General features: G+C 47.2%; 5 protein-coding genes across 5 annotated transcripts; 3 read left to right on the top strand and 2 right to left on the bottom strand.

Annotated features, from left to right (window-relative positions):
* Nucleotides 1–185: 185 nt before the first annotated feature.
* On the top strand, nt 186–593 carry MAA_11475 (uncharacterized protein; the record flags this gene model as incomplete). The annotated part of the gene is made up of 1 exon (XM_011413469.1): nt 186–593. One exon carries the CDS (start codon nt 186–188, stop codon nt 591–593), a length of 408 nt encoding a protein of 135 aa, XP_011411771.1.
* A 2,443-nt stretch (nt 594–3,036) lies between these two features.
* MAA_00953 (uncharacterized protein) lies at nt 3,037–3,351 on the top strand (the record flags this gene model as incomplete). Its single annotated transcript, XM_007818951.1, has 2 exons — nt 3,037–3,149; nt 3,204–3,351. 2 exons carry the CDS (start codon nt 3,037–3,039, stop codon nt 3,349–3,351), a joined length of 261 nt encoding a protein of 86 aa, XP_007817142.1.
* A 374-nt stretch (nt 3,352–3,725) lies between these two features.
* Nucleotides 3,726–4,316, bottom strand: MAA_00952 (Nucleotide-binding, alpha-beta plait; the record flags this gene model as incomplete). Its single annotated transcript, XM_007818950.2, has 5 exons — nt 3,726–3,845; nt 3,912–3,942; nt 3,999–4,092; nt 4,170–4,246; nt 4,297–4,316. The coding sequence occupies 5 exons, from the start codon at nt 4,314–4,316 to the stop codon at nt 3,726–3,728; spliced, it is 342 nt and encodes a 113-aa protein (XP_007817141.2).
* A 1,132-nt stretch (nt 4,317–5,448) lies between these two features.
* Nucleotides 5,449–8,293, bottom strand: MAA_00951 (Protein phosphatase 2A, regulatory B subunit, B56; the record flags this gene model as incomplete). The annotated part of the gene is made up of 6 exons (XM_007818949.2): nt 5,449–5,626; nt 5,678–5,976; nt 6,033–6,928; nt 7,243–7,381; nt 7,573–7,625; nt 7,765–8,293. 6 exons carry the CDS (start codon nt 8,291–8,293, stop codon nt 5,449–5,451), a joined length of 2,094 nt encoding a protein of 697 aa, XP_007817140.2.
* Nucleotides 8,294–9,291: 998 nt separating this feature from the next.
* Nucleotides 9,292–10,252, top strand: MAA_11474 (Ankyrin repeat protein; the record flags this gene model as incomplete). Its single annotated transcript, XM_011413468.1, has 2 exons — nt 9,292–9,844; nt 9,912–10,252. The coding sequence occupies 2 exons, from the start codon at nt 9,292–9,294 to the stop codon at nt 10,250–10,252; spliced, it is 894 nt and encodes a 297-aa protein (XP_011411770.1).

Raw genomic sequence — 10,252 nt, 5'->3', positions numbered from 1 at the left:
TAATGATGTAAGAACACCGCCACCTCAAGAGCTAGACATCGTTGTGATATGTCTACTTACATGTGGGGTAGTATGTTAATGGACATCTCATCAAGAGCTGGACGTCTACTTACATGTGGTAGTATGTTAATGGATATCTCACAATTCGTTACAAGCTTGACACTTCGGTCAATGAGAAGCCTGTGATGGATGTCGATGATGTTTACTTAGTGCAGCATCATCATTGGGTTCATGATACATCGGTCTTTCCGGATGAGCGCCAACGAATACAGCTGGCGCTCCTGATCCTTTTGCAGGCATACACTGCAACACGTCCACGGGTCTTGGCGTACAAGAAGCTGAGCCAGAAAGCTATTAATGATCACTATTTCGGTAATGAAGACGAAGACATGGAATCGGAGGAACATGCAGGCAAATGGGACCCCAAAGAAGACGACTTTAAAACAATTACATACGGCGATGTCAAGTTGGTACTTCTCAAATCGGCAGAAGGAGGAAGGGATATTCTGGCGATTCGCGGCCCCGACGGGAAAGGAGCTTCCAGCTTCCAGGACTCCACCGATAGTTGGAGCAACCGTAATTCCGCTGTGTAGGAAAAAAGACAGATTCAGGAATATACAAGAAGTGCAACCGCGTAACGCGACAGGAGGTACTCGATCGATCGGCGTGCATGGAAGTAACACTTCGCTTCACCAAAGGTTGGGAGAGAAGAGAGAATCCGTGAGTACTAAATATTAATAATATCATCTTACTATCAGTCTCTAACTGCGACTACGCAGGAAAACCTTCATCTTCTACGAGGTTGATGATCTTTTGTTTGATGCCATCCTTCATCTGTTGGCTCTTGCTCTCCTCGATCAAGTATTTGAGGCAAACATTCAGACAGTCCAAGATATTTACAAAATAAAAGCTCGCCCACCGCGTCGCTCACTCGAGTTTGACTAGCGCAAGGACATTAGAGACAAACCAATCTTTAGGCAGGCCGTATGAACTAGCGATGGAACGGTCCGAACTTCCGACACCGAGGCGCTTCGTTATCACACCTACCTTTACTACCTCCAGAGGCTGGGTCCTGTAACAGGTTTTGTGCAAATTTTAAATCCATACTGCATCCGGCGCGGCTCCGGAGAAGGCGTTGAAGTTAAGATGTTGTCATTGTTTTCTATTTCACTAGTTGACTTTATGCAGCCGTTGCAATGAGGTGCAGGCGAACAATATGTAACGGTACAAGGGCACGAGCAAGGTCAAGTGCGACTTGGATAATGCGATTGTTCACAAGGAGAGTAAGAGCTTCCGAAGGAAGCTCTGACTCGAGCTAGCTATGTCCTAAAGTGGGGCCGTTCCCTTACAGAAAGCTGTTGGCCATATGAGCCGCCACGTCGATCCACGAGCCCCGACCAATGCTACTCATCTTGACCTTGAGCACATCAGAACCGACCCCACGCTAGTCAAAGTTATCGAACTTCGGGATAGCTTGAGCCAAGAAGTTCGTCGCGAGTCTGGGAGTATAAGAGAAGCAGAAGTGAGCGGGACCAAGCTTTATCAGATGTATCGTGCGGTGGAAAACAAGGTGCGATCAACTAGAGCATATCTCCGAAAGCTGGCTAAGGCAACAACGCGACAAGAATTTTTCAACAATATAAGCACGATAGAAATAAATACCCAATTGAAGGACGACAGCATAGAAATAAATTCCCAATTGAAGGACGATGCTGGTTAAGCACGATAGAAATAAATACCCAATTGAAGGACGATGCTGGTTCATTCCTTGATCTTGGTCCCGACGCATGGAATCCCCAAGTTTCTTACAATCTGAAAGAGCGCCGACTGCTAGCGGAGCTTATATGCGCCGATACATGCGATTTAAACGATGAAACGAAGCTAAAACATCGCATTTACACTACAAATGCAATGATACTTCTTGGGAAAGAGCGTGAAATCCGGCGTGTGAAGTCTGAGATGAAAGCAGGAACGGATGAGTTTCCTCAAAGCTGCGATACAAACCAATGTGTTTTTTTGCTTCTGGGATGAGTATGCGCCTATAAACCAAAGGCTTAACAAGTTTTGCTCTACTTATCGAGCAAGGGACCACATGATATCTCGACACCTCAAAGGACTTGGTGAACGGGCGGTGATATGCCCTGAGCCAAGATGCCGTGACAAGAAGGCTACATTCCATGAGCTCCAAACCTTCCAGGCTCACTTGGCAAGAGTTCATGACTACAATAACTTCAACAGACATAAGGGTCTGGGTAAAATGTAAATTAGATCAGAAATGTAGGATAACCAGTGAAAGTGCATTTTGTCAAACTTCAAAATCCATCCCTACTAGGAGATCTACCTGCACCTCATGGCTTAATCATAAGCCAGTGCTGAGACAGAGAGCGTTGTCCAGATAGCTCACTAATTGTCTTTCATGTATTGCTTCAAGGGCCAGGTCTTTTCTCACACACAAGGCTCTCCTGTTGCCACATTGTGGAATTGCGAAGAGGGTTCATCTTGTCGTAACGGCATGCAGAAATATATGTTCCGGGCCAGTCGCGGATGTGGATATTCGTGGTTGGCCCGGGCCCTTCGCGAATGGACTGGGCGATTCGCGAATTGGATATATTCGTGACTGGCCCGGAACATATATTTTAGGCAACAGCCAAGGTGGAAGAATACCACAGGTTCCCAAATCCACTTATAAAGCGCAGGGGAAACTTGGCCACAGCGTAGAAAGCAGAGCGGGACATGCCTGATACCTCACATTGCAAATTGTTCAGAACCATATATCGGTACTGGGTACGTGACCTCATGAGCCGCGTCATGCAACCATTCCAGCAACCAACCCCAGGCGCTGCGATTGTTCTTCTATGCACGACTCTCCGCTGCGCCACAGTGTTCCCCATATCGCCGAGTGGAATTTTTTTAAAAAAGCATATATATGGGGTCACCGGACTTCATTTCAACCATCTTTATCATTCTTTCAATCCCACCGTCTACAGCGGCTAACGGCAGAGACAACTTTGGACACAATCCCTTCCTCACGTCACTATGGAGACCTCCGAGGAAATAGACGAGGATTACATTGGGACCAGCCAGGACGATTTCAATCTTGCTATTAACAACGGCCATGCTGAAGATACAGCATTTCATTTAAAGACACTGTAAGCATACTCTCCTTCAGGCATATGTCTGCTATACTTACGAAATTTTTACAGCCAACCATCCACCAACGACGTCATTCAGCCAGCTGTCAATGAGGGCACTGGTATGGACAAATCTGATGACCACAAACAGGAAGGACAAGATTGGGATGGTGTGTCGAAAATAAACCCCAATAAGTCTAGTTGTCTGAAGAGAGACTGATTCTGGCTGGAGCTGCCCTGCGTCATACGCTATTCCACACTGGAGATGTATTGCTGAAGTATTGTACAACTCCCCTCTTCATCTCATAGCAAGAAAAGAGTCTTACAATTCAAAACCATCACCTTGCATATCTTGAATGTGACATAAAAGGTATAAACGAGTGGCCATCTCACACTCCACCCTGGAAGTCCTCGTACAAATGATATCCATAAGATGATTTGTGTCCCCTTTCGCGGTCCGACAGCCTTAGCTTCTGTAAAGGTTATTGGGAAGCAATATGGTGCCCCAAAATCGCTACTCGGGATTCTTAAAGTTGCTACTAGGGGAGTGCTCCTGGCAACGAACGGAGTCATTGGCGACTGAAGCGCCCAACTCTAGTAGTACCCTCCAGATCGTCCGCCTCCACCGTATCCACGGTCGTTCCTCTCATCTCGTCGACCAAAGTCATTTCCCCCACCTCGTCGACCGTAGTCGTTTCTCGGACGCTCAGCACTCTAAATTCTCGTTAGTAATGCTCTCCGCGACACATTCATCATCCGGAGCTCATGCAAATGACTTACCTGGACGACTGAAAGACGCCGGCCATTTATCCTGGCAATGTTAGTCACGCGCCATGGCAATTGAGAAATTCCAAAATTTACGCGTACTCCATTCCATTGCCCTCCGAAATTGCCTTGGTTGATCCCTCTTCATCCGCAAAAGTGACGAAGCCAAACCCGCGGCTGCGGCCAGTTTCCCGGCCTATGATGACGACCTGTATTTAAGGGGGATTAGTCGACGTCTAAACCGAATGCTGCTATCCAAGACGGGGGGGAAACCTGCCGCGTCGGTGACGGTTCCGAATTTCTGGAACTCTTGCCTCAGAGAGTCCGAGTCGATATGACAAGGAAGGCTCCTATTGCAAAATCAGCATATGCAGAGAGGCCTATTGAATTGGAAACCAACCCAACGAAAACTTTGGACATGGCGAATGTGCGGAGAGGTAGTGTGCTGGTGGTAAAGTAGCGGCAAAGCCCAACGTGTCCTCGAAACATATTTGTGTTCGGAGGACAAGAGAGATTCTTGTAGCCAGCGGGGAGCGGAGAGAAGATGAGAAAGTGCTGGTTGCCCCAAGTTCCAGAAACGGCGCCAGGCACCGCTTCCTAACATGCTATGTACTTTTTATAGACTTGTCCATATCCAAAGCTACAATACATTAGGGGTTCCTTGCGGTATCATCAGGAACTAAATTTCAGTTTGCGGACAGGCTGTTCTAGTCCTCTGTATGTCGATAGGCAATTGGGCATCCTCCAAGACAACCAAGTTAAACGATATAGCTATCTGGGCACCTCAAATAATTTTAGGAAACCAGATATGAAATACTGTTGACGCTTACCCCTTTAGGCAGGCGATGCTCAAGCTGGCAATGAGAACATTGAGTTCCAGAGGGAAATTTATTGGTGCGGGCGGCGGGGCATGTCCATCTACCTGAGGTCCCCATAGTGTGCGGGTCTTCTTTCATCCACCTCATCGATTGTGTGGCCTGATATGTACTACCATGCACGCACATAATTGTGCACCTCCTTTCAATACCAGCGTCTTCCCATTTCGAATAGCCATCCCAAATCTCGCACTAGTAAGCCGGGCCAGATGCAGGACTCCGACAAAGACCAAGCAAGTTCAGGACCAGCAGCGCATCGAGCGCCTCTATGGAACTGCCGGATACCTCTCTTGATTGAACAAGCAGACTTGACATAATTTCTACAAGTCATACAATCATAGATATAACAAGTTTGGAAGGCTTGGAGACTTTTGCCAACTGGAGTAGATGACACTGTCAGGCTAGATGGAGGACTTGTGCACCACAAAACAAGATACACCTATGACTCGTAACGTGACAAGAATCCTACTTTACAATGTTTGAACTTATTTTTGATACAGGAAAGAACGTACTTTGATATAGGTCATTCTTGTCTCTCCAAAGCGTATAAAGCATCGAAGAGAAGGAGAAAATAGAACTGTTACGTCATGAGACTCATTGTTAACTAGCTTGTTCTATCAACAGAAGCAGTTTTATCCGACAAGAACATGAAGAGCTCACGGATCGCTTCAACAACGCTAAGTTTTGGACCCTTCTGCCATCTGACGCAATATCTCCCACCTCTTTTCCCGCTTAGCCTCCTGGGCTATTACTTTACCGCATTTTTCTGCGTAGCTATACCAGCAGTCGTCAAACAGCTGCGGACTTGTTCTTATAAAGAACTCCATCAGGTCATTAATCTTGCTCCGTAGAGGCCTGTATCGGGAATCAGTAATGGACTAACTAGATATGCAGAGAGAGTTGTACTTATTCCAGTGACAATTGAAGCTCTCGTAAACGGACGGGAACATGATTGGAAGAATAGTAGTAATATTGGCCCTTACACGGCTGCAGAATCTTTCGTCGCTCCAAAAATGCAATGCACGGGTTGCAACTAGCGAGTGTGAGCTAGCTATAGACTTGGCCAGTTGATGGAAAACTTTATCCTGTATCTGAGAAAATCCCTCATCATCAACAAGCTCTAGTATTTCCTCCATCTCATCGAGAAATATTTTCTCTTTTGTACTATTCACTTTTGGCCAGTATCGCAATATCTTAAGCACCACCTGGTTCTTTATTAGCACAACTACTGTAAAAATATCTGAGATGGTAGTTGACATACCGCTTGTATAAGAGAGTGATCCTTTCCCAGTAACTGGGTAATGCAGTATGCGAGCCAAATATGGTATCTGCCCAAAGCGGGGGACTTGTGCAGAGGGATCAAGACCCGCATCATGGTGTCTTTGTATTCGTCTTTCAAAGGACTGCATAGACCACTGAAGATGGAGCCGAGAACTTCAAGGAGCTCGGCTATGCCAAATGGTGTATCTGGTTCATAAGCAAACTGGAGCAGAACGCCGTTGATAGACTGACGGATGAAGGTGCGGTGGTTACGGAATTCGCGGTATATGCTGTGTAGTGTTGTCTTGAGGAGCCCTCGCTCTCGAGGATCTTGACATCTCAATCGGGCTAGAAGGCACAGCACGAATTTACCATCGATGTAGGATTCGGCCATGCTTGTGGTCAAGAAGAATTTGTTCTGCATGACGACATCGAAGAGCTCATAAACAGGCTCGACGTGAGCCCAGGCAACTTCCAAAACAAGGTCGTCCTCCTCATCTTCAAAGTCAAACACCTCTAGTTGGCTATTCTCGTATTGCAACACGGGTCGGAAGACATTCTTGGCAAACATCTCCGTTACCACCTGCCACATGGGCTCTTCGATCAAGAACCCATTGTTCTTGACATAGTCGTGTAGTTCTTGGAGCGCAAGGGTCTTGATGTATTTTGAAGATAGATCGCTGGCGCTCTCAAAATCAAATATGACATTACACTGCTCGACTTTCCCCAAGAATAGTTCTTGCTGTCGTGTTACAGAGACATCGCTAAAACAAGGAAGCCTTGCCAACTCGAGTTGTTTGGCGTATTGAAAAGGCTGTAAATTTAACTCGTCGGCATCAGATGCGCTCGGGCACACGTTGGCTTTGGTTGTGGTTGGAAAAGGGACAATGGCACGAGCTACCAATGCACTAAGCATGATAATAATTTGGTCTCGTGATCCCACGAATTTGAATTTATACTAAAGAATTAATCTTGGGAGAGACGGGAATGGTCCTTGTCTTTATGCGACCGATGTGCTAAGATATAGAATGCTTTGGCCAAGACAAATTGATTGAAGTGGTAGTCAGAGAGAAGCGTTCCAAGGCGTGCGTCATGCTGGATAAAACTCCCGCCCACCTCTTTTATTTTCCATTTCTGTGGGCCTATTAACTACAGGTCGCGTGACTGGCTATCCATCGACAAATCTGGTGAATATCGGGGACAAGACATACCTGCCACAATGCTTGACGGTACCAAGAAGCGGCAAGCAGACATCTGGAGGTACCAGACACCAACTGCCGGTCTCCCTGCAGAGCTGCCATTCACCAGAACAGAGGAGTCATTGCCTTCGAGAATGATGGCGGCCATCGGCTACTACTAGCAAGGCATAAGAAAGCCTCTGGGATCTAGTGGCGAAAATCCAGTTTGATGAGGACGAAATAATAGTTTCGTTCATATCTTGTTAACGTCATGACATGATTGAATAGACGCTCGTGCAGAGGAGAGGCAAACGGCAAGGCGCGGTTTAACCAGAACATTTATGACCGTTGATGGCAGCATACCAGCCGCCCCATGTTGTGTTGGGTGATACAGACAGATGTCATGGAACATGTACCTAACTGTTTCATCATAGTGCTTGTAGCCGATAAATCTCACAACCCGTGTTCCGAGTCTTGGGTTCGTGTAGGTCCCAGAGAGTCTGGTAGCACATCATTTCGCGTGCGTACAACCCAAGGTAAGAACCAACTGCTTACAACGCTTAGCATTTGTTCCAAACAGATGACGAAGCCACCCATCTTGATCCTCGCCTGTCGCTGCAGCCTGCGATTGTGGTTGTCGGTCGGGTGGCGACTGAGTGTCCTCTGTGTCTTGCATCGGCTCCGACGTCCGGAAAAACGCGGTTAATGAGTCATTCAGGAGATCATATGCGCATCGACAAGCTTCGTGAAGCTCAGATGGATTGGGTGGAGGTTCAGGTGGGAGATGCAGTAGATGCTCTCGCTCCTGTTCAGGCATGTTGAGTTGTCGCTGGCCAGTGGGAAGGATGTAGAGCGTTATTAGATTTCGCCATAGCTTAGCGACCGAGTTACTATTGCTGGATGACGCAGAGTTGGATCTGACAAGGCCTTCGTAGCACGCGGCATAATGCTGGGTGTCGAGAACGAACAGAAGAGCCTCGAGACAGCAGTGCCGGTTGAGATGAGCCGTGAAGGCATGCAAAGTCCATGGTGGCGAGGCAGCGTTCACAAGGACATCACCAAGCGTAGGTAGTTCAGTATCCATTAATACAGTGAGGTAGGCAGGATAGGCAGATTATCATGGCGACGAATGGCCGAAGTCAGTCAAGGCAAGCCGGGCTGATCATCAATTGATAAAATTAATGGAAGCAGGTGCAAATGTTGGTGAGTGCTGGAGTGGCCGGCGGGCATTGGGCCACTGAAGGGCCGGAAATACAGTTGGGATGCGGCGCCGTGCTGACTGCATGTGGTCCGGTGTCTCAGTGCTGGTACCTACCAGTAGGTTCGACTCCTGGTATGTACATACCTGTATGAGGCAGTTGTCAACGTTACACCGCTCTTCTCCGCTGAGTAAAGGGACATGAATCTTGTTCCTCACGGCATCCACTTTCGCCACTTCTCGTGCTTGCTCCTTACAGTCTTTGTCTTGCGTTGCTGAAAGGGTCGCATGATGGTCCAAATAGGTGTGGTCATGCGTACAGCGCCCATATCACACTAGCATGGGCTATGTTAGGCAGGCATCTGTCAAGTGTCAACGGATCTTTGCTGCGCTTCACAAATGGATTCACATTTTATGGCAACAAGAGCCAGTGTGAAGATCGGCCGGAACTTGCGCCTCTCAACCCTCATTGGCTGATCCAATCAGTGCACATGCTCGTTGTGCCATCGTACAATGCACACGCAGCTGCTATGACGGCACCATGATCTTTTCAACCACTTGATGCTTGACTCTTTTTGGTGGCGGGAGAAGGAGGTCTTCAGTACGTACTACGCTCGTTTTTTTTCCATAGCAAAGGGTGACATCGAAATTTCAATAGGGGCCTCAGTCATACCTGCTAGTGGCTGCCACAGATTCTCTTATCGATGTGCACCAAATTGTCGATGGGTGTTACGCGCAAAGCGCAGATGACGTCCCGACGTCGCATGCCCTGCTGTACCCGACTTACATATTACTAGCTTGTCTTTCCTCTGACTTTTTGCTTTATTTTTAATTATTATCGGTGTCTGTATACAACTCCCTATTCCTTGACTCGATTTGGTTTCATGGAGAGACTAGGACAAATGCTCGCAGGTTCCCTTCAATTGAAAAGTATATTAGGGACCGGCTCCTACGGCGTGGTGTACTTGGCTACCGATGTCAATACTGGTACGCGCCATGCTGTCAAGTGTCTCAATAAATTCCATGCCGATGGGTCTCGTCTAGATGCTTCGCAGCTCTTAAACTATCACCAAGAGATTCAACTTCACCACCAAGCCTCCGCACATCCCAACGTTGTGGATATACACAAGTTTCTAGACAGACCTGAGGGCATTTATGTTGTCATTGAATATTGTGAAGAGGGAGATCTATTCCTAAATATAACACAACGCGGCCTGTACGTTGGCAACGATACGCTGTCTAAAAATATTTTCCTTCAAATCATTGATGCTCTGGAATACTGTCATAAATGCAACATCTACCATCAGGACCTTAAGCCGGAAAATATCCTAGTTTTCAACCACGGACAAACAGTCAAATTGGCAGACTTTGGCTTTGCCACAACTAATGCAACATCTGAAAACAGTACCCGTGGGTCTATGGCCTACATGAGCCCTGGTGCGTGCTCTAAAGCTCTTTCTTTACACTACATTAGCTTGCCTCTTACTGACTCATATTACGTTAGCAGAGTGTCTGGATTCTGGAACAAGGGAGCTACACCATCATATGTGCGGGCCCAGCGACATCTGGAGCTTGGGAATAATCCTGGTCAACCTGACGTGCGGACTCAGCCCATGGGGACAGGCATCTGTTGAAGACTTGAACTATCGGGCATACACCGCAAATCACAACCTCCTTACGTCGATCCTCCCATTGTCTGATGATCTTAACAATGTCTTGAGGTGGATCTTCAACCCTAACCCGAGATATAGGATAACCCTGCTTGAGCTCCGAGACAGGATCATGACTTGCCCCAGCTTCACCAAGCCAAAAGAAAAGTATGGTAGAGCTCTGCTAGATGCATAA

The sequence above is a fragment of the Metarhizium robertsii genome, assembly GCF_000187425.2.
Source record: "Metarhizium robertsii ARSEF 23 chromosome Unknown MAA_Scf_8, whole genome shotgun sequence".
Taxonomy (NCBI): Eukaryota; Fungi; Ascomycota; class Sordariomycetes; order Hypocreales; family Clavicipitaceae; genus Metarhizium; species Metarhizium robertsii.
This window is presented reverse-complemented; position numbering and strand designations above follow the sequence as displayed.